The sequence below is a fragment of the Monodon monoceros genome, unplaced genomic scaffold (genome assembly GCF_005190385.1).
Source record: "Monodon monoceros isolate NGI ecotype Baffin Bay Population unplaced genomic scaffold, NGI_Narwhal_1 Super_Scaffold_5, whole genome shotgun sequence".
In the NCBI taxonomy this organism is placed as follows: Eukaryota; Metazoa; Chordata; class Mammalia; order Artiodactyla; family Monodontidae; genus Monodon; species Monodon monoceros.
Window position 1 is genome coordinate 96,031,980 of NW_021703782.1, and position 23,940 is coordinate 96,055,919.

At 43.9% G+C, this 23,940-nt stretch overlaps 1 protein-coding gene across 2 annotated transcripts in view; it reads right to left on the reverse strand.

The window, feature by feature from the left end:
• The window catches only part of ASTN2 (astrotactin 2), a 912,698-nt gene that overhangs the window by 320,753 nt on the left and 568,005 nt on the right, over positions 1-23,940 (reverse strand). For both annotated transcript variants that reach the window (XM_029202991.1, XM_029202990.1), the window contains exon 12: positions 7,000-7,166. In XM_029202991.1, the coding sequence (XP_029058824.1) occupies positions 7,000-7,166 (167 nt within the window). The remainder of the gene's footprint in view (positions 1-6,999; positions 7,167-23,940) is intronic.

Here is a 23,940-nt window from a genome sequence, read left to right on the forward strand (position 1 = left end):
GAGAGAGAGAGAGAGAGAGAGAGAGAGAGAGAGAGAGAGAGAGAGACAGAGAGAGAGAGAGACAGAGACAGAGACAGAGACAGAGAACTCATAAATGCAAATGATCCTTTGAGTTTTAAAACGTGAGCAACTCCTTCCCCCAAGCCACCTCAGGGTACAGGATGGTTTATGCAAAGGTCTATTTAGTTGTTGGTTTCTATTTTTTTTTTAATCTTATTTTTGTACCATGCGACATAATTATACAGCTCCTTTAGAACATTCTGTCGTCTGGGAGATTTTCTTACAGAAATTCTAAAGAGTGTAGGCTCACAGGAAACCAGCCAAGATCTGCATGAAACTATATTTATACATATGCCAAAATGAAAAACATAAAATAAAATAAGTACAGAGATACAAACTGGGCATTTTAGCTGAAGGCAGTGAATGTGTTACCCTGAACACACCCATCACATTACAGAGAATACTAGAATTGGATGGGGATTCAGAGCCCGTACCACAAAATCTTATACATTTTTAGCCAAGAGCATGTTTTATTTAATCCTTACAGCAATGTCATGAGATGGGTACTTTCATTCTGACATTGCCAGCAAGGACCCTGAGGCTTGGCATTTTAAATCCCTTGACCAAGATCACACGAGCGCTTTGGAAAAGCCAGGACCTGGACTTGGATCTTCTTCCTCCAAATCTGGGGCTCCTTCCACTTTAGCACAAATGACTGCTTCCAATCTGCTTGTTCTTCAAAAAACGGAAACTGGGGCCTAAGAGAAATGGCATTTATACACATTCTCAAGGCAGGGTATTTAGTTATTTATTCACGTATTTACCTGCGCATTCATTCATTCATTCCTCAATGGCTATGGAATCAATACAATTATGTAATGAAATGCATAGACTAGAAACTTTTTTTTTTAATGGGGAAGGGAATCAAATCCCAGAAAAAAAAAAAAAAAGAATAGAGCAAAGTTAAGGGTAAGAAGAGCTCAAGAAACTGCATACCACATGGACTTGGACTAAGGTTAGGGATGAATCTTAGCATCCTACCACCAAGGCAAGAGAGAAGCAGGCGTTTTCTCAGCTTTGCTGTTCCTGACACCTGTAAGAAATCCTACTCTGGGGTCAATCAGGACCAGGGCCCTCTGTGACCTAGCAGTTAAGGCCTTCAGCCACATGGACCCCACTAATGTTTCTCATGAAAGTTCTCAGGACTGTCCCAACATTGACCAGCATGAAGATTAGTAAAACTCTTGTCAGAGTGGCCTCCGTCTACAGGTTTCACTCAAGGGAAAAAATTAGAGTTTCTAGAAAAGCCATTTTGAAGGTAACATACTCAAGAGTATTCTTCAGAAAAGAAGGAAGGAGAGGAAAAGGAAGGGAAGGGAAGGGAATGCCATGGAGAACCTTGGGCTAAATTATATAAAATATTTTATCTACTCTAAGACCCTCAACACCTATAAGAAACACTAGCATTTCACCTAACACTAAGAAAGAAAAAACAATTTTTTAATTAAACTCTGTCAAACCATCGATAGTAAAATACATCCTAATTTCAAAAATGCTAAAATGTGGAAAAATCTGGGCACTTGAGAACCAACAAAATATGATATGTTTGAGCACTGCAGGACTTAGAGCTTTTATTATCCTCAGGTGCCCTGTGAACCTTCAAGAGACAGTTCTAGAGGGCAGACTTTCCATGTGGGCTTGACCACTGGAACGTCCCTTTTTCTGTCTTTGAGCATCTCATGGAACTAATGTTTCACAGGACCCACATATGAAAACACCTGTCTGAATGAATGGCTGGACTTTGCGTGCTTCCATCGGTTGTCTGTGAATATGTCTCACACCTGAGCTCTTGCAAATGTTTCAAACAGCTGAGAGTGCAAGGTTGTACTTTTGTGACAAGAAGCTGGCCAGCGCACATCCTATGTCCACTCTGAGCGGTAAGCCCCATCCTTCCATCAGCAGTCGGAGAGGTCAGAGGTCAGGCCTAGCCTAAAATTTGAAACTACAACCAAAACAAGTGCGTGAGTGAATATCCCCCATACCTCTGCAACTAGTTACTGACAACGAAAGTTAAAATCTCCGTCTGCATGCTCTAGGTCAGTGTTTTCCATTATTAGAGCCAATTTCAGCTTTGGCAATGAAAATAAGAGGCTTCCAGTTAACAATGCTATTAAACACATGTATTTATCTCCTCTCCCTCCTAAAATCACATAAAAATGACATTCAACAGATAGCCTAGCAAGGACTATTGAGGCTGGATGTGCTCTTTGAGTCCATATTTTTACATACATTTTCACTGCACTTTAAAGTAAATTATATTTAAGTATATTCGATATATTCAGATTAGAATACAGTAGCCTGGGACATCTCCTATCCCAATTTCACCTCCTCACTGGCTGTGAGACCCTTCTGGGCCTCAGTTTTCTCCTCTAAATGATGTGAGAAAGACTGAAACTTCAAAACTGTTGATGGCATTGTTCACTACTTCTTATATAGGTATATATAGGAAATATCTCTCAGCAAATTATGTCAGGAAAAGGAGTATATCCTCTGGAAAACAAAACAAAGCAAAGCAAAAACCCCAAAACTGCAAACTTCCTTTTCTCAAGCAAGGACAATTCTATAATCCACCACTTTTTTTCTGCTTACTTTGGTTGCCAAGACAGCGCTAAATTTATCTCACATTGAGTAATTCTCCCATTTCAGGCTCCTGAAGCCATTTTCTCCCTTTCCCTTTCTCTCCTTACAAATGGCTCTGATCCGTCCTGTCATATCTTTATATTATCCATTTTTTATAGGTTGGATTCATGTGGATAATATTAACTTCTTCTGGAAGAATGCGCGGTATATGCTGTAAACACATGTACAAATGAAACAAACTTGGTTGCTAGGTAACTTGTGTAGGTCTTGGAGAGAAGAAATGCTTTCTCACCCATAAGATTCATTCTAAATGTTTCATCTTAGTATACAATGACCTTTTCAACCTATCTCAAATCCACCTGCTTCTTTTATCATACTGTTACCTGTAGTCTATCAACATCAATCAGGACCAAGTGAGGCTCAAACACCTGTCCCCAGAGTCCACTTTGCCCCTGGTGGGCAAGGACTTGTACTCAATGCTTCTTTGCATTCTTATCACCCCACAAAAGACCAGGCATAGAGTTGGGGCAGCAAATCTTAGGTGGATGAATTCTTTAATTCGACAGTTATGGCTTCGAAAAAGTCCTTGGGCAAGCAGTGACAATGGGGACACACAGGTGATTAAGACCTAGTCCCTGCTCATGAGGAGTTTGCAGTGTGACAGGGACCAGACAGGAAAGCAGGTAAGTCAACATAGCAGTGAGGCTGCGACAGTGAGAAGCATGGGGTGGGGGGCTGTGTGACTCCAGAGAAAGGATGCTTTACTCAGTTTTGAGGAACTTGACCTGACTAGGGCTGACAACCAGAACAGCCAGCCAGAGGTCCAGTCTGCAAGAGGTGTCAAGATTTCACTGGGATAAATTAGAATTGGAGACAAAATGTCAATGGCCCTTCCCTGGTAAGAAGGCCCTATGGGTAGAAAAGAAAAAACAAACAAACAAAAAACTAATATAAGACAAGAAAAACAGTCTTTCCTATAAATATTAAGATTTGATAAATATTAAGCCAACATTTAAATGGTATCCATTTGAAAGGTCAAGGCATTATATACCCAGCTCCACAGTAACTACACATCTCACTTTTGGACTTCTCTTGGGACTCAGAGAAGACTGGCTGAAGAAGGTTAAGATCTATACCAAGACTTGAAGATGAAACAGAGCATTCAAGCTAAAGGGCCACGGACAAATGGGGGGTAGTGGGGGGAAGAGAGGAGGAGAAGCAGAGGAAACAATGCTGAACACTCCAGAAGCTGAAGCCAAGATGCCTAATTGAGGAATAGGGACGTAACTGGAAATACAGCTGAAGGCCAGACTGCGAACAACTTCCTTAGCCGTGTCAATTGAGGAGCTTAATTTCACAATTATTAATTGAGCACCTACTACGTGTCAGATACTGTTCTAATGTGCTGGAGATAGAACAGGAAACAGGACATACAATTCAGTCATTGGAGGGTTAAATGAGATGGCTTTATACCTATCAGACTAATTACAGCTACCATTCAGCGAGTGCTTACACGTGCTGGCCTCTATGCACACGTGATTTCAATTAACCCTCACAATGCTGCTGCAATCACATCTGATTCTACATGAAACAAGAGTCTCAGAGATGTTTAGTGATTTGCTCAAAACCACATGGCCGGGAGTGGCCAGAGGCCAGGAGTGATAGCAGATCTGTTTTGACTAATACTGGAGCCCCGTGGACTGGGTTTCTATCTCGACGCCCCTATTTATTTAGCTGTGTGACCTTGAGCAAGGCACTGAGCCCCTCTGTGCCTGCTTTTCTTGACAGTAAATCGAGATCATAATACTAGTACCTCCCTTGTAGAGTTGGTATGAGAATTCAACGGGCTAATGTCATCAAAGTACTTGGCACAGTCATGGCATGTAGGAAGTGCTTAATAAGTGTTAGCTGCTATTATTAACCTGCCTGCAGATAGGTTTATTAAACCTGTGCTACCCAGGAAACTCTCAGAAAAGGCACAGAGCTCTGAGCAAGTCGACAAAGTCCCCTGGAGGAGGGTTTGTTTTCCTTGTTTAATTCAGTAGCCTGCCACTTCTCTAGACCAACTTTCACACAAGTACCTGCTAATGGTTTTGTTTACAGTGCTTCTAACAAGTGTGGCTAACTTCTCATTTGCATCCTTAATAGACAATTTTCAAAGCATGTTGACATTGCAGCTGGTTTAAGGAGACCTGAGTTTTACTCTCGTTTTCTTGTCCTGTTTATCAGCATTTGGACGAGCTTCAACAGCTCATAGCACCCTCTCCCAATTCAGTCTAACTTAAAACTTTAAGAGACCTTTCTGGGTAGGGAAGGTTAGTTTGTCCGTGTCTCACAGACCCGGAAACTAAGAGGTTGAGCACCTCAGGTCACTGAGCAAGTGGAGGGCTGTTGTCATTACTATCACTCACTTTAGCTATTTTATTTAACAAATACACACTAGTGCAGGGCACCGTTCCAAAGGACTTTAGAAATATTAGTGTAAACTGTGATGTAATTAATGTAATGCATTTAATCCTCATAGCAACTCTATAGAGAGATGCTATTATCATCTTTTCTACAGATGAGAAAACTGAGGCATAGAGATGTTAAGTACCCTGCTTAAGGTCACACAGCGAGGTGGTAAGCTACATTACCAGCCGTGTGACCCTGGGCACATTACTTAACCTGAACGGAGTAATAAATGTACTTTGCAATCTTCACAAACATCAGTATGTTAATGTAGATATTATTATTAAAATTTTAGAGATGGAGAAATTGAAGTTCAGGGGTCCTGAGAGCTGCCTGATGTTTAAGAGAAAGTTAGAGGTAGAGTTAGGATTAGAACCCAAGTCTACTGATTCCCCTGGACTGCTGCAGTGGGCTAGGGATGAACGGTGGTGACAGTTTCTAAGTAAAAATCCATTACTGCGGTTGCCCCTGCTGTTACTATAATTTGCAACAGAAGGACACTTCTCCCCCCAAGTGCAATAACAATGATAAGAACACAGCTGATTTACTATTCAAGTCTCAGATTTAAGCCCACGCATAATTTACTCAACACTGCCCTGCAGTCACTTAAACTGAGGAGAGACCCTATAAGTTCACGTCTGCATACAATACTTTATTTCTTATTTATCTGACTGATACATATCTAGGGCCTCCGGCAAGTTGCTTTAACAACTGCTCAAGGGCGCCTGCAGCACCCAGTGTAACTGGGGCTGGGGTGGGGAGACCCTGAAATAAGCCCCAGAAGGAAAACCAGACCCCATGGACTAGAACCATGCAGGTAAAGTTAATTTTCTGTTAAACTGAGATTAAACCCATACACATTCCCCCACCTCCTCTTTCGTAATACGTAGGACTGAAAAGTTTGTTTACACTTTATTCTGCTTTTCTACCTTAGTAAAGCACTGAGCACCCTTCAATGACCAACCATCTTGCCCAAGCAAAGAATTATTTTTCTGAGTCACAGAATGTCAAAAAATGAGCAAATTTTCTAATATGGAGACATCATCAGAAAGGGAATGAAGAGAAGAAAAAAGGCTGCCATTTTCTTGAGTGACTGCTGAGGACCAAATGCTATGCTAGAAGCTCTCCATGGCAGAGGTAACTCCCACTGCAGACTTTTTCAACAAGGAGAACAAGATAAATTGGAACAACTATTAGGCGTAGTTGTCCGAAGATCTCATTTCACAAGTCGTCAAACTGCAGCCCAGAGAGGGACAGTGACTTGTCCCAGGTCGCCCAGCAAGTTGGTCCTAACGTGACCCCCTCTTTCAGTCTCATACTAAGTTTAAAACTCAGCTGATTTCTTAGCATGAGCGAGAACTTTGAGCTTTGCCTGCATTGTTTCTTTTCCACCTCAGCTCCCCCAATTAATTATCATTATTGATAGGGGCATTAGGACAAAGAGGGGGTAACCTCTGAACTTGGCACTGCTTAATCCCTGCAGAAATAAAGTTGAAAGCCCAGGCTAAGCCCATGTTCTTAAGCACCACACCTGCTGGTTTCTCAGGGACACCTTCACGGTGCCTGCTTTTGTCTCCAAAATACACTGACCGTGGCTACAGGGTGATGCAGAAGGGGCAAGAGACTTTTGCAGAAAAAAATCCTGACCCTAGGATGTAGCCTGAGCAAGGATTCCATTTGTCATAACCACTAATCAATTATTTATTTTTCTTCTTCCATTCTTCTTTTCAATCCCCAACCAAAGGTTATATTGTTGCCTTTTTCCTCTTGGGCTGAAAGAGCAGAGGCAGAAAGGCCATTTCATTGAAGGTCAGTCCCAGCTGGGCCAGGCTGTAGTTCCTGATCTTTTTCCTGCATCCCTCCCACTGCTGTGAAGGGAGAGGCCGGGCCTCGGGGACAGAGACTCACCCGCAGAACATGAAGATGGTGCTGGAGGTGGCATCGTAGGGCAAAGGCAGTGTTTGCTGCAGGCACAGCTGCTCGCAGCCACCGTTGAAGCCATCGGAGCAGTCGATGCCTTTGGAGTGATCATAGCAGCCGGAGCCGTCCTTCATGGGCCTCAGCTCCTCAGGGCACTGCTCAGAGAGACAGCAACAGGGTGGTTACAGCTGAAGAAGTGGAGGGTCTCATCACGCCCTCTCCCCCCACCTTCTGAAAAGGGGCAGGTGTCGGGACTGTAGAGACAGGTTCAAAGTCTCATTTGACCACCTAATAGCTGTGTGGCCTTGGATAAATTCCTTTACCTCTCTGAACCTCAGTGTGCCCACCTGTAAAATGGAGCTTTTGTCGATATCTATCTTGTAAAATTATGAGAATGAAGGGAGATAGTGTGTGCAAAGTACTTAGAACTCTGTGGCTCATACGGCAACCATACAGCAAAAGTGAGCTGCTATGAATACTAATACTGCTGGGATCATCATCATTATTGTGTTTATTATTATTGTCCAATAGGGTCACCATGGGAGGCGGCCAGATATATTTTAAAGAGCTTTTACCAATATGAGTTTAAGTTCCAGATCTTCCCCTTCTCCCTGTGTGATCTGGGGCAGGTTACTCACCCTCTCTGAGCTTCAACTTCCTTATCTGTTAAAGGAGCCTAGCACCTGCATCTGTGGATTTGTTGTCAAGCTTAAGCTGGACCACAGGGGCTGCATAACTTACTTCAGAATTTGGCATGAAATTTGGTACTCATCAAATGTGAGTTCTCTTCCTTCCTGTCTTGAATGTGTCACCTCTTCTCCATCCTGGTACCTGAAGTCCTAAATGAGACTCCTGCATCTTCACAAAGGCCTCCTACACAGTCTGCTGGCCTGCAGTCTGGCCTGCTGTATACCATCCTCCTAATGGTCTCCAGAGTGACATTTCTAAGTAGCATCACTCCCCAGCTTAAGTAAATAAATGAATTCTAAACAACAACAAAGCGAATCTTCCTAAAGCTGACAGCCAAGGTCCTCTGCAGATGGTATCAAACCCTCTGCCAGGCCATGTGAACTTTCCTCCAGGTAACCAAACGGGTAGCCCTCTGGTCCCTTAAAAGCTCAACAATTCCAACCTTGAGTGACCTCAGTCGAATGCTCTTCTGGTGTGCCCAGCTAAGGGTGTACCTGCTAAGTGCTCCGTAAACGGAAGCTCTTATACCCTCGGTAGAACCACCTAGTTATTTAATTTAGTTTCCCATCATTTGATGAGGCTGAGCTCATCTCCAGTCCAGCAGACGGAGAAGAAGTTCCAATTCTCCTGCGTTTGGGAGAGAAAATGAGGTACTAGGTTTTAATTTCAGTCACCCTGCTGACATTTCCTGTCCACCAAGATTAACACCCAGAGCCCGGCCCTCCTCATCTATCACTGGACATCGCTGATTAAAACGCCCTCCCAACCTTCCTCTCCTCCCAACCAGCTCCCTCGTCCCCTCCCCAAGCCGTCATCCTGAACAACATCAATAACAAAACACACACCCCAAAATTAATTTACAAAAACCACAATAACCGAAAAAGGTCATCTCTCTTAGAAATTAAATTTTGCCTAAGAAGAATTCATAATTACAGATGCACGAGAGAGTTCTTCAAGACATTTGAGACTGGCGCCAGGAAGGGTGACAGAGAGAGTTGGTTATAAATGGCCTTTGTCAAGCTGCAGAAAGGTTATAAAACTGGCTACATTTTGTGCTTAAAAAGAAATATCAATTTTCTATGGGAGTGAAGTGCTGTACATATTAATACAAGCTTAGAGGAGGCCCCTGCTTGTCTCAGAACATTCACTGTCAGACAGAAAGGCACCTAGTCATGGGGTCATTGGGAGCTGTGTGCTGGTACCTGGGGCTGGGTCATCTGTCTGCAGAGATGTAGGGGTGAGTGCTGGAAGGAAGGGCTGACCTTCTCACCAGGTAACAGGAGATATCTGGGGCGGGGTATTACTCACAGTTCTTTCCACCCCCCACTGATTCCCTACCACTTTTATTCTTTAAAACAATATGTTCTATATTCCAGGCATAATCTAAACACTGTATCTAATTTAACATAGTTAATCCTTATGGCAAACCTATGAGGTGGTGTGGCAGGGCTAATAATGGCTCCCAAAGATACGTCCCCATCTTAACCCTCGGAACCTGTGAATGTTACCTTCTATGGTAACGTTATTTTGCAGATGTAATTATATTAAAGCTCTTGAGATGAGGAGATTAATGGGGATTATCTATCTAGGTGGCTCTAAATGCTGTCACAAATGTCCTTATAAAAAAGAGGCACAGAGAGATTACACACATGCAAAGGACCACGTGGGGATAGAGCGCAGATTGGGGCGATGTGGCCACAAGTCACCAAGTGCTGCAGCCACCAGAAGCTGGAGAGACAAGGATGCTTTCTCCCCTGGAGCCCTTTGAGGGAGGAAGACCCTGTTGACAATCTTGATTTCAGATTTCTGGCCTCCAGAACCTTGAGAAAATACATTTCTATTTTCTTAAACCACCCAGTTTGCTAAGCCACTACTAAATTTCTAATCCTTAAAAATGGTGTGAGGGTCTTCCCTGGTGGCGCAGTGGTTGAGAGTCCGCCTGCCGATGCAGGGGACATGGGTTCGTGCCCCGGTCCGGGATGATCCCACGTGCCGCGGAGCGGCTGGGCCCGTGAGCCATGGCCGCTGAGCCTGCGCGTCCGGAGCCTGTGCTCCGCAACGGGAGAGACCACAACAGTGAGAGGCCCGCGTACCGCAAAAAAAAAAAAAATGGTGTGAGATAATAAATGCTTTTTGTTTTAAGATGCCCAATTTGGGGATAATCTGTTACACAGCAAAAGATAACTAATACAGTGAGATAAATGTAACAAGTGCTTCGCACAGTGTTTGGCAAATGGTAGCTGCCGTTCTGGGTATGATTAAGAAGCTTAGGATCTAGTTTGAGAAATGAGAAATACATATATCTGTCAGCCAGAGCACTGGTTACAAAGCAAACACGAAGAGGCACAGTATAACTTGAATGGAAAATGGAAATTCTGCAAATGTGATTGGGGAATATTGGGGTAGGCAGGTTTGGGTCGGGGATATCTTCTTAGAGGAAAGAGATGAATGTCATTGGGGCAAAACGGAGATTCTGGTGTACTAGAGAGAGGAAGATCAGAACTCTTCTCAGGTACACCACTCACCTGCCCGGTGACCTTGAACCTAATTGGGCCTCAGCTTTTCTTCCTTAAATGGAGGCAACACCTTGAAGACGGGACCAGTAGGACTGATGTTAGTCTTGAATTGCACACAGGCCTTTGACACTGAGCATCTAGGCAAGTGCTTCACCTCAAAGACAGCCTCAGGCTTCTCATCTGTAAGACGGAAATAAGAATGCCTCTCTGGGAGGCATTTCTGGTGACCCTATGAGAAAACAACCTAAAGAATCTGGCTCTGGGGCTTCCCTGGTGGCACAGTGGTTGAGAGTCCGCCTGCCGATGCGGGGGACGCGGGTTTGTGCCCCGGTCCGGGAAGATCCCACATGCCGCGGAGCGGCTGGGCCCGTGAGCCATGGCCGCTGAGCCTGCGCATCTGGAGCCTGTGCTCCGCAACGAGAGAGGCCACAAGTAAGAGGCCTGCGTACCGCAAAAAACAAACAAACAAACAAAAAAAACCAAGAATCTGGCTCAGAACCTGGCACACAATAGGCACTCAATAAATGAAGGATAAATGAATGGGTAAGTGGAACAAATGATAAATGAATGAACCCATTCCCTCCCATAAAACCTAACTGGCACTATCCGTTTATCTTTTCTTTCTCATCCATATGAGTCCTTCTTTGGACCATTTAACAAATGTATATTGAACATCTACTCAGTGCTAAGCAAAGATGCTGGGTGCTGGACATGCAGGAGTAAAGAAGACAAGCAAGACCCTGCTCTCATGGGGCTTAAATTCTAGGGAGAAGACAAATAATTAACAAGAAGTAAAATGATTATTTCATAGAGTAAAGAGGTACAACAAAAGTGCAACATGATCAAAAGTGAACGGGGATAAAGGAGGCATACATTGAGCACTTGAACTAAGCCTGAATAATAAGTGGAATCTCCCAGGTGAGTATAAGTGGGAAGAGTTATCCAAGAAGGAACAGCACGTATGAAAGTCCTGAGGCAGGAACAGTGTTGGCTGTCCATGAAACAGAGGAAGCCAATGCAGCTGAAGCTCTGTGAGACAGGGGGAAGCAATGTTGGCACAAGGCAAGGGGTGAGACGTAGAAAGTGACCAAATCACTTAAGCCAGAAGTTGGCACACTATGGTCTGTAGGCCAAATCCAGTTAGAGGCCTGTGCTTTTTTTTTTTTTTAGTTATATATATATTACAATTTTGAGATGCTTATAATAGATTCACATGCAACTAAGAAATAATACAATACAGAGAGATCCAGAGTGTTACCAGTTTTCCTCAATAGTAATATCTTGCAAAACTATATCAAAATATGACAACCAGGATATATACATTGATAATCAAGATACAAAACATTTCCATCACTACATAGATTCCTCCTCTTGCCTTTTTAAAGCCATACCCACTGCTCACTTGACTCCCTTCCTTAATACTTGGCAGCCACTAATATGCTCTCTATTTCTATAATGTTGTCATTTCAAGAATGTTACATAAATAAAACCATATAGTTTGTGACCTTTTAGGGTTTTTTTCACTTAGCATAATTCTCATATTCATCCAGGTGTCTTCATGTATCAATATTTAGCTCCTTTTATATTGCAGAGTATTATGCCATGCTATGGATGGACTATAGTTTAACTGTTTGCCTGATGAAGGACATGTGGGTTGTTTCCAGTTCTTGGCTATTATGAATAATGTTGCTACAAACGTTAGTGTGCAAGTTTTTGTGTGGACATACATTTTCATGTCTCTGGGGGAAAAAAAAGCCATGGAGTATAATTTCTGGGTTGTACGGTCGTTACATGTTTAATATTTTTAGGAAGCTGCCAAACTTTTTCAGGGCGGTTGTACTATTTTAAATCCCCACCAGCAAAACATGAGCGATCCAGTTTCTCCACATCCTCATCAGCATTTGATGTCGTCAATATTTTTCATTTTATTTACACATCCTGACAGGTGTGTAATAATACCTCCACTGTGTTTTTTCACTCATTCATTCATTTATTTTTGGCTGTGGTGGGTCTTCGTTGCTGTGCGTGGGCTTTCTTTAGTTGCGTCAAGTGGGGGCTACTCTTCGTTGAGGTGTGCAGACCTCTCACCGCGGCAGTTTCTCTTGTTGCGGCGCACAGGCTCTAGGCGCGTGGGCTTCAGTAGTTGTGGCACGCAGGCTCTACAGTGCAGGCTCTAGAGCGCAGGTGTGGCGTACGGGCTTAGTTGCTCTGCGGCATGTGGGATCTTCCCGGACCAGGGCTCGAACCGGTGTCCCCTGCATTGGCAGGCGGATTCTTAACCACTGTGCCATCAGGGAAGCCCATCCACTGTGGTTTTAATTTGTATGTCTCTAATCGTTAACGATGCTGAACATCTTTTGTGTTTATTTTCCACCTTTATATCGTTTTCAGTGAGATGTCTCTCAGTGTCTTTTTTTCATTTTCTAATTGGATTGTTTGTTTTTAATTGTTAAGGTTTGGAAGTTCCTTATATAGTCTAGACACTAGACTTTTGTCAAATATGCAGTTTGCAAATATTTTCTCTCCCACTCTGTAATTTGTCTTCTCATCTTTTTCAACTGAGCTTTCACAGAGCAAATGTTTCTAATTTTGATGAAATCCAAGTTATTTTCTTTTATGTATCATAAAATCTATATCTTGGAATCTAAGAACTCTTTGCCAAGCTCAAATCTCAAATATTTTCTCGTGTATGTGTATGTGTGTGTTCTAGAAGTGTTATAGCTTTATGTTTTACAGTTAATTCTGTGATACACTTCAAGTTAATTTTTGTATGACGCGTGAGACTTACACTGAGGTTTACATCTCCAGTGAAACTACTCAAGCTTAGAGATTTCTTTTGGGGGAGTTTTTAAGTTACAATTTCAATTTTCTTAGTAGTTATAGGGCTATTCAAATATCTATTTCATATTGGGTGATGTGATATTTTGCATTTTTCAAGGAATTGATCCATTTCATCTAGGTTGTCAAATATATGTGTGTATAGCTATTTGTAACATTCCTTTATTAATCCTTTTGACATCTGCAGGGTCTGTAGTGATATTATCCGTCTCATTCCTGATATTGGTAACTTGTGTCTTTCCTCTTCTTTTCTTTAAAAGTCTTGCTGTTTTGTTTATCTTTTTTCAATTTTCTTGACATTTTCAAAGAATTTTTTTTTTTTTTTTGGTTTCATTGACTTTATCTATTTTTCTGTTTTCAATTGCATTGATTTCCTTTCTTCTGTTTGCTTTGAGCTTCTTTTGTTCTCCTTTTTGTAGGTTCTCGAGGTGGGGAACTTAGATTATTAATTTGAAACTTCTTATCTAATGTATGCATTTATGGCTATAAATTTCCTCCTCATTAAATATAAAGACTTTTACTTTAAGGAAAAGATGAATCACTGTGCGAGCTGTGTCCCATAAATTTTGATATACTGTATTTTTATTTCATTCAGTTCAATGTATTTTTAATCGCCCTTGAGACTTCCTCTCAACCCATGCATTATTTAGAAATGTGTTGTGTAGTTTCCAAGTATTTAGAGATTTTTCTGTTATCTGTTATTGCTTTCTAGTTTGATGCTGTGGTGGCTGGAGAACACACTCTGTATGATTTAAATTCTTTAAATGTGTTGAGCCTTTTACCAAGGCCCAGAATATGGTCCATCTCAGCACATGTCCCATAGGTACTTAAAAAGAATGAGCATTCTGTTGTTGCTGTGCAGAGTGTTCTATAAATGTTAACTAGATCCTTTTGGTTGGAGGTGTTACTAACCTAATCTATACCATTGCTAACTTCCTGTCTAAGTGTTGTATCAGTTGTGGGGGGAGGGGTGTGGAAGGATCCAACTATAACTGTGGATTAGTCTACTTTTCCTTTCAGTTCAATTAGTTTTTGCTTCATACATTTTGCAGCTCTGTTGTCTGATGCATAAATATCTATGATTTCTATGTCTTCCTGGTGGGCAGCCCTTTCATTATTATACAGTGTCCTTCTCTGATAACCTTCTTTGCTCTAAGGCCTACTTTATATGATATTAATACAGCTGCTCCAGCTTTTGTTTGCTATGTACATGTCTTCTCTGATCTGTTTACTTTCAACCTGCCTAAATCATTATATGTGAAGTGAATGTCTTGTAGAGAGCATATATTTGGGTCATGATTTTTAACCCACTCTGCCAATTTCTGTCTTTAATTTGTGTATTTAGATCACTTACATTTAATGTGATTATTGATGGCTTAGAACTTAAGTCCACTGGTTTACTTTCTGTTTTCTCATCTCTGCTTTTCATTTCTCTGCTTTCCTTGCCTTACCTTCCTGTGGGTTACTTGAACATTTTTTAGAAATTCTTTTTAATTTATCTATAATATTTTGGGGTACATCTCTTTGTAAAGTTTTTAGTGGTCGTTCTAGTATGCATAACTTACCATAGTGTACTGGTGCCATTATTTTACCAGTTTAAGTGATGTGTAGAAAGCTTACTTCTCTTGGGACTTCCCTGGTGGCGCAGTGGTTAAGAATCTGCCTGCCAATGAAGGGGACACGGGTTCGAGCCCTGGTCTGGGAAGATTCCACATGCCGCAGAGCAACTGAGCCCATGTGCCACAACTACCGAGCCTGCACTCTAGAGCCCGTGAGCCACAACTACTGAGCCTGCATGACACAACTGCTGAAGCCCACGCACCTAGAGCCCATGCTCCGCAACAAGAGAAGCCACCGCAATGAGAAACCTGTGCACGGCAACAAAGAATAGCCCCTGCTCACCGCAACTAGAGAAAGCTTGCATGCAGCAACGAAGACCCAACACAGCCAAAAATAAAAATATTTTTTTTTAAAAAAGAAAGCTTACTTCTCTTTATGTCCCTTTATCCTCTCCCATTTATAACATAATTTTCTTAAATATTCCTCTAAATATACAGTTGTCCCTTGGTATCCATAGCAGATTGGTTCCAGGAGTCCACACAGATACCAACCTCCACCGATGCTCAAGTCCCTCATATGGCCTGGTGCAATAAATACACTCAGCCCTCCACAACTGCAGGTTTCCCATCCACAAATTCAACCAGCTGGGAAATTTACATCAGAGGTTGGTGTAATCCGTGGATATGAAACCTGGGGATATTGGGTGGACTGTATTCAGAATCACATCAGACACTGCTATCATTTTGGCTTTAACCATCAAACACAATGAAGATAACTCAAGAGGAGAAGGAAGGTCTAATGCATTTACCTATAGTTTTGCTAACTGTGTTTTCTTCCTTCCCAGTGTTCCAAGATCCCTTCTTTTATGACTTCCTTTTTGTTTGGTAACTTTCATTAGCCATTTATTTAGACTAAGTCTGCAGGTGACAACATTTTCTTAGTTTTCCTTCATCTGAGAATGTCTTCATTTCTAAAGGATATTTTATTGGACATAGGATTCTGTATTGACAGCTCTTTTTCATTTAGCACTTGAAAAATGTTGTGCCACTTCCTTCTGGCCTCCATGATTTCTTATGAGAATTCCACCATCATTCAAACTGTGTTTCCCCTATAGATGTCATTTCTCTCTCCTTGTTAATACGATTTTTTCTTTTGAAAAGCTGAAGATATTTTCAGAAATTTGACTATGATGTGTTGGTGTGGATTTCTTTGTGTTTATCCTTGAGTTTGCTCAGCTTTTTGAATCTGTAGAATGAGTCATTTTGCTAAATTAGAAGTTTGTAGCCATAATTTCTTTGAGTACTTTTTTAGTCCTGCTCTCTTTCTTCTCTTCTTCTGGGCCCCCAATGACACAGATGTTAGATCTTTTTTCACAGTCCCACAGGCCCATGAGACTGTGTTCATTTTCTTTTCCAATCTATTTTCTCTTGATGTTCAGAGTGGGTAATTTCTACTGTTCTTTCAGTTCATTGATTATTTCCTTGTCCTCTCCATTCTGCTGGTGAGTCAATCCACTGCATTTTGTAAATCAATTATTGTATTTTTCAGTTACATAATTTCCAGTTGCTTCTCCTTTATATCTTTTACTTCTTTGCTGAGATTTTTTTTTTCCATTTGTGCGTATAATTGCTTGCTTAAGCATTTTTATGATGGCTATTGCAACATATTTGTCAGATAATTCTAATATCTCTATTATCTTGGTAGCGGCATTTACTGGTTGTCTTTTTTCATTCTGTTTGAGATCTCCCTGGTTCTTGGTATGACAAGTGATTCCCAATGGAAACCTAGATATTTGGGACATTATGCTATATTATTTTTAAAATTCTGAATCTTAAATATATATTTTTAAATTTGGCTTTTTCTGACATTGCTCCAGCAGGTGAAAGGGGAGACATACCTTGTTATTGTCAGGGGGAGGCAGAATCCCAGTTTCCCCACTTGGCCTCCACTGATACCCAAGAGGGAAGGGTCCTCATTACTGCTGGGGGTGGGTGGGTGGGAAGCTGACTCCCTATTAGGACTCCACTGATAGTTTCCTGGATGGGAATGGTTAGGTGTGCTGAGTTACTGTTCCCCACTGACACCATCTGGACGGGGTGGGGGTTGGTTTCATCACTACTGATCAATGGTCAATGGTCCTGACTTTCTACTAGGCCTCCTCTGGCAATACCTCAGCAGGGAGGGGAAGAGTACCCTATTACTGAAGGTTGGGGTGAAGTCCAGGCTCTTTATTTAGTCTCCACTGACACTGGATGGACCTTGGACGGGGGGAGGAGGGTTGCTCATTACCTCTCAGTGGGGATTAAAGTCCTGGCTCCTTACTTGACCTTGTCTGACACCACCCCAGCAGGGAGAGGGAACTGGGTTGGCAGATGGTCTCAGTACAGCCTGCCAAGGATGGCATCTAGTTCCCTCCTTGGCCTTTATTAGCATGGGTGGGGGAGGAGGCATGTTGTTATCCTTGTTAGTATTATTATAATTTTCTGTGATGTTTGGCCTGAATAGAATGGTTAGCACCTAAAATTTTCTATCTTGGTCAGCTGCCCTTTTCCTGATACTTTGCCTTAAGAAAGCAGGCTTTTTTTTTTTTTTTCTTTTTGTTCGCTTGTTTGTGTCTTTATCTATCAGCCTTTCTGAGTTGCTGTCTCCTTGAGCTCCAAGTTTGGGACCTATGAGGCAAAAAGAAAACCCAGGGAATGACCACCATGTCCTTCCTCGTGTCTCAAAATCCCTAACTGGTCTGCCGCCTTCTCTTCTCTCTACTTCTCACAGTTTGTTTTATATATAACCTCCAGAGTTTTTAGTTGTTTTTAGTGGAACAGAGAAAAGAACTCCACTCCCCCCCACAGCCTATTTTTGCACAGCCCCAGAGCTAAAAATGTTTCTTTACATTTTTAAAGTTGTTTTGTTTGTTTGTTTTGTTTGATTTTTAAAGAAGAATATGAGACACACACACACAAAAGGACCACGTGTGACTTGCAAAGCCTAAAATCTTTACTATGTGGTCCTTTATACAAAAAAGTTACTGACCCCGGGCTTCTGTCATGAGAAGGCATCTCAAGTTTATTCAAGTATAACTGGAAGGCACTGGAGGGTTGTTGGCAGAGGAATAAGTGATTTCACTTGCTACTTTGAAGAGATTACTGAAGTAAGTGAATTCAGTTATCTCCAAGTACTTTCTTAGAGCTCACACAAGGAGCCTTGGGAGGTGGGCTCTGGGGGACAAGGAGTGGGTAGGAGAAAGGGGGCAGGTCCAGCTGAGAATAACCCCAATCCCTGGAGTGTTGCTCCTTTGCCTGAGGCTTTATAGTAAGTAGGTGAGAGAGCTTGGGGTCTAACTCAGGTCAGCTGGGCTCCGGAGCTTCGTAGCCCCCATTCTGCCCCATCTCAGAAGAGAACCCACAGGAAGACCCTGGGCCTGGGTCCCTAAGGCTTAAAGCCTTAAGGATCTTAGCAGGTGGAGGGGAGGCAACTGGGGGATTCCCAGCTGTTTCCAGCACAGGTTGGCCCTGCCAGGCTCTCTCCAGCCTCCTCCTCCATCCCCTGTGCCTCTGGCTCCTTCCCAGCCTGACTTTTCATCAGCACCAAGCCATTTGTTTCTGTTTGTAATTATGCATTTTAATGTTCATTAATTATGGAATGCAAATTGCTCCCAGCACAAAATTTGTAATGAGCTGTTCTACCACCCCACCCCCCAAGTCTAGAAGGTGGACCAGCTGTTCTAAGCAGAAGGAAAAACAACCAACTTGCAAAACAGAATAACTTTTTTCTTTTTCTTTTTTTTTCAAAACAGAATAACTTTTCCTGGGGCCGGATTGACTCATGTAGTGAATAAGCCTGGGGGGTTTCCCAGTGGTGCTGGAGGATGAGCCCTGCCCCTCCCTGGGCCCTGGGAGACAGGAATGTGGTACCTCTACTCTCCTCTACAACCTGGGGCCTGACAGGCAGCATGGGGTAATGGAAAGAGCTCCAGCTTAGACCCAGCCTCGTACTGGCTGTCACCTTGAGCTCATCGTGAGGCTTCTCTGAGCCTGTCCTCAAAGTGGAAGCGGGAGGCAGATGGGATGCTGGAGATAAAAAGCGAGATCCTAGCCAGCCCTCTATAGATGCATGGGAAAGGCTCTCCAGAGCGCTGAGTTCCAGTTCTGCCTGGCGTCGGTCTCTGACTCGCTGGATGGCTTCAGGCAAGCGCATCCCACCCTCTGAGTCTGTTTCCTCTGCTGTAAAATGAAGGAATTGGGCAATAGGAAGTTGGAGAAGCCTTTTAGCTCTGAGCTGCTTGGGTTTGTACCAAAGCAACTATGGATCTTGAAAAGGGGAGAACTAGGTCTAAAGTATTTCAGAAGAAAATGGAGAGTTTCCTTTGATTGAGGGAGCGCACTTTAAGAAATCACAAGGATGCCTCCAAACCTGCCTAACCATGGGCAAAGCTTTGTCCTCCTCCAAGGGCTCCGTAAGCATTTGCTTTCTCTCTCATTGCCAATGGAAGTGGAATGATAGTACCACCTCCTGGGAAGAGCGCTGCTTCCTAACAGTAGCACTGCCCCATAAGATCACGGTCAAGATTAAATGAGACAACGGCAACTGTGAGCTTAGGCGTGAATGAAAGGCTGAGCACGCTGGCAGCTACAAAGCATCCCCACAGCTGCGAGTGAAATCCGGCCAAACCACTTCCTTGCTGTGTGCTCTGGATTCCCTGAGCCTTGGTTTCCACACCTCTCCACTGGAGAGAGTCACTCCTACCTCTCTGGGCTTGTGAGAGAACCAAACTAGATCAGGTACCTGCCCCAGACCTGCCACAATGGCAGGTGCTCAAAAAGCGGTAACTCCTGTTGTGGATAGCGCATTACTTTCCCCCAGATAGGAAATACATTCTGAAAGCAATGGAAGGAGACCCATTACATGTGGAGAGGAGGGAGAACACCACCACAGGCAGCTTTTGCTTTTCCCATCAACGCTAAGGTAGGACCAATATCATCCTATTCACTCTTCAGATCAGGAAACTAAAGCCCAGAGAGGCCAAGTGACTTGCCTAAGGTCACACAGCAAGGGAGAGGCAGGCTGTGCCAACCACTGAAGATTCCCTAAATTGTCAATGAGGTGCTCTTTCCCCTGATCCACATGGAGGCGGCCTGCCTGTGATGTCACAAGCGGTTCAGACTGGCTTGGGCTACAGAAGGATTCTGAGCACCTTATGGGAAGGTCCCTATGATGAGTTAACCAGGGGACTCAGAGAGGATGCTGGCAGGATAGTCTTGGGTGCACAGATCAGATACAGAATCCTGGGAAGAGGAAGGGAAGGAAGCAAGGAAGGAAATGAAATGGCTATTTATCGAGCACCTCCCATGGGCTGCATATTTCCCATGTGCTATTTCTACAAATCCCCACAACAAAACTCAGAGGCGCCTCTGAGATACACCCATTTTGCTGGCGAGGTTAGTGAGCATCCCATGCGCTGAGTCCTTTAGTAAGAACCGCCCCGTTGATTAGTGACTGCGTGAGCCTGCTGCTCCTTATCCCAGGAGGCCTCTGGAGCACCGCCAGGAATGGGAGTGAGTGGGGAAAGCTCCCCGTCCCCCGCCCCCTCCCGCTCAGCCTCAATCTGTCAACAGGGCCTGTCTATTACTGCTGACATTGATTTGGACAACCGGGCCGGTCGAGAGCCCATAATTACTGGGAGTTTTATTCAACTCATGTCAATTCAGCTGCCGCTCAATCTGTGCTGGGCTGCAAAGCTGACACGGAGGGAGGGTGCTGGCATGCAAAAAGGGATTCCAGGGATCAATAATAGTCCTGTGTAGTGTCTGTCTGCAGCTGCCGGCACCACCAGAGGGCCTCGGACCCGAGTGGAGAAGGCAGAGCCCGCCTGCCTCAGTCCCGAGGAAAGCTCCCAGGCACGCTGCCCAGAGCACCACCCTGCCTCATCTGTCCTTCCACCCGCATCTGGAAACCACCTGGGCCAATGCCCAACACTGCCTGTTGTAGGCAGGGTCCGACCTCAGTACCTCTGTCCATGCTCTGCCCTCATCCGGGCCTGCCCTCCTCTTTCTAAAGAACCGTATGTATCCTCTAAGTTACAGCTCATACAGCCCCCCTCTGTGGATCCCTTCATGAGCTCAAGAAGCAGAAGGATGCCGAGGAGACAGAAAGAAAGGAAGTCTAATCCAGACGCTGCTACTTCCTAGCTGTGTGACTTCGGGCAAGTCACCACACCTTTCTGATCTTGGTTTCCCCATTTTACAATGGACCTGATAATAAATAATGGCCTTCTGGGTGTTGCTAGGAACACCTGGTGCCATGAGAAGTCCCTGTGTAGAAGTTCTGACTTCCTTTTGATGCCTGGAGTCAGCAAGAATCATTTTTCCTTCTCTCCCACATTAATTATTCTTCTAGTACAAACTTTGTTCTGCCAGGTGGGATGGTTTCTGGTTCACAGACTGTCTCCCTCTGAGCCTACGTGCTATTTCAGGGCAGAGAATGTAACACACACAGCTTCCGCCTGTCAGCACCGCCCCAGTGCCCAGCACAGGGGAGGAAGACACCCCGTGTGCACTTTGGGGTCAGGCAGGAACCCCACCTGGTGTTGCCATTTAACTAGCTGTGTAATATTAGTCACTTCATTAACACTTGGAGTCTCAATATTCTCAGTGTGAAATGAGCCTAATTATATCTACTCAGTAGAATGCCTGTGGGGGAAATAAAAAGTTAGACATTTAATGTCCGTTACATAGTGCCTGGTACAGGGTAAAATGTCCATTGTTATAAAAGTTTAGGTATTATGACTATGCCCACTCAATATTCAATGCTTGGTAAATATTTTTGGAATGTAATAAAATGTCTGGTTATGCTGTTTCATTTTGGCTTGAGTTCCAGTGAAATGCCAACAGGCCATTCTCCCCACATGCCAGTCATCTGTGCAGGTTCAACACACTCCAACTGAAGACACGAGAAAGGAAATTCAAAGGCTCTGAGCACCTACTGCAGGCCAGGCACTACACGAGGTGTCTTCACTAGTCTACTTTGCTGAAGCCGACAACCCTATGAGCCTGCTATCATTAGCCTAATTCTGCAGAAGAGGAAACAGGTTTTAGGACCACAAGTGCTTTTCCCAGGTCACTCAGCTTTCCAGGAGTAGAGCTGGGGTGTAAACACAGGTGTGTCTGACTCTAACCCCACGCTCTCTCCACTCACCACACCACCCCTGTCCTATGGAGACACAAAGAAGCATCCAGACCAACAGAGGAAGTGGGTAAACCCTGAGAGGCTTATGCTCGGTTTTTGCTCAAGAATAGTACTGAAATACAGGGAACTATATTCAATATCCTGTGATAAACCAGAATGGAAAACAATATGAAAAGGAATATATATAGATGTATAACTGAGTCACTTTGCTGTACAGCAGAAATTAACAAATTGTAAATCAGCTACACTTCAATAAAATTTAAAAAAAAAGAACAGTTCTGAAATAGCAATACAAGCAGACCCCAGAGACATTGCGGCTTCGGTTCCAGAACAATGCAGTAAAGTGAATATCCCGCTAACATGAGCTAGATGAACTTTTTGGTTTTCCAGCGCATATAAAAGTTATGTTTACACTATACCGTAGTCTATTAAGTGTGCCATGGCATTATGTCTAAAAAACAATGTACATACTTTAATTTGAAAATACCTCATTGCTAAAACATGCTAACCATCACCTGACAATTGCAGCGGGGCCACGACACTTCAGTTCATAAAAACTGCAGCATCTGCGAAGCGCGATAGAGCAAAGCGCAATGAAACGCGGAATGCCGGGAGTGGCGGAATGCATGGCTGGGTTTGCTCACAACGTGCTGATCAAGGCTGGCTGTATGAATTTATGGTCGCCTGCCTTTCCCATCAGAGGAGCCCAGGGAGTTAGAAGACACAGGTTACGGTCCCTGCTTTGGGCACTTGCCTTCTCTGGCCCTCAGTCCTCCCATCTATGCAGTGAGAAAGCTGGCTGCTGGTCTCCAAGGGCCCTTGCAGCTTGGACATCCTATGGTTCTCTGCAAGCGGCTGACAGGGATTCCCAGGGAGGTCAGGTGATAGGTTCTGATAGTCAGTGGCACCTGAGCTGGGGAACCATGGAGAAGGTTATTCTAGAGGGAGCGGCTTGAGAACATAGCTTGCAGCTCACTCCTACAGCCTGGGCATCCTTCTGGCGGGAGTCATCAAGACTTCTGCAACTCTGGAGCCCCCCAGGGCCCTACGTGGACTGGGTGTTCAGTCCAGCAAATGCTTATTCAAAGCCTGCTGTCCTCCAGGCCATCACATCTACAAAACCTTAGCCCCAGCTCTCAAGGAGCATCTATTCCAAAGGGTGGGGTGGGGGGCATGGGGAGAGAAATAAGTGCACACATTCTTACAGTCCTTGTGGTTTTCTATATGGTACAGAGAAGTACCGAGAACTCACAGAAGGGGGTCCAGGGAACACTCTCCCAAGAAAATCTGCCAGGAGTCCTGACGAATGTCTATGCAGTAACTGTCTAGTGATGATAATAAATAGCCTTTGTATAGCTCATTAATAATAATAATAGCTAACACTTAATAGGGCTTACCGTGTGCCAGGCACTCTTCTCAATGTGTTATGAATACTAATTCTTACTCTTAACCCCAGCCTGGTGGTGCAGGTACACGACTCTCCTTATTTTTCAGAGAAGGAAACTGAGGCACAGACAACTTTTGTCACTTGTCCCAAGGCCACAGGGTAAGTAAGTGGCAGAGCTGAGATATCAAGTCTCGCTATGCTGCCTTTCACATGTGCGTTAAGGTTTCTAAAGTACTTTTCCATTCATTATATTGTGTTAACTTCATGGGACTGCAAGATAGAGACTCAGATGCCAGTTGGAAGGAGAGGACCCTGAGGTGTGAGATGTCCGAGGACTTGCCAAGGTCACACGGTGAGCGGGTGTGGGGTGGAGCGTAGGCTCATACACTTGAGCTCAGGTCTGTACCATCCCAACGCTGCGCCTGCTGGGCTGACAGCGAGACGCCCCCCCCACCCCACCCCACCTGTGAAGAAGTCCCTCTTGTTAAGGTCGGGGCTGTAATCACTGACACCTGGGTTTAGGTACTTTGTGGTTTCAGGGCACAGGGAGGGAAATGGGCATTGATGATGCTCTCCCCACATGCCAGACACACTGCTAGGGTATAGTATCTTATACAATCTCCACCACTACTCAGAAAAGGATGTACTAGTATTTTCACCACTCACAAATGGGAAACAGGCTTGGAGAAGAGAGATGGCTTTTGCCAGGTCTACACTATAGATGCTTGCATTTCTTTTAGTTTTCAGAAGCCTCCT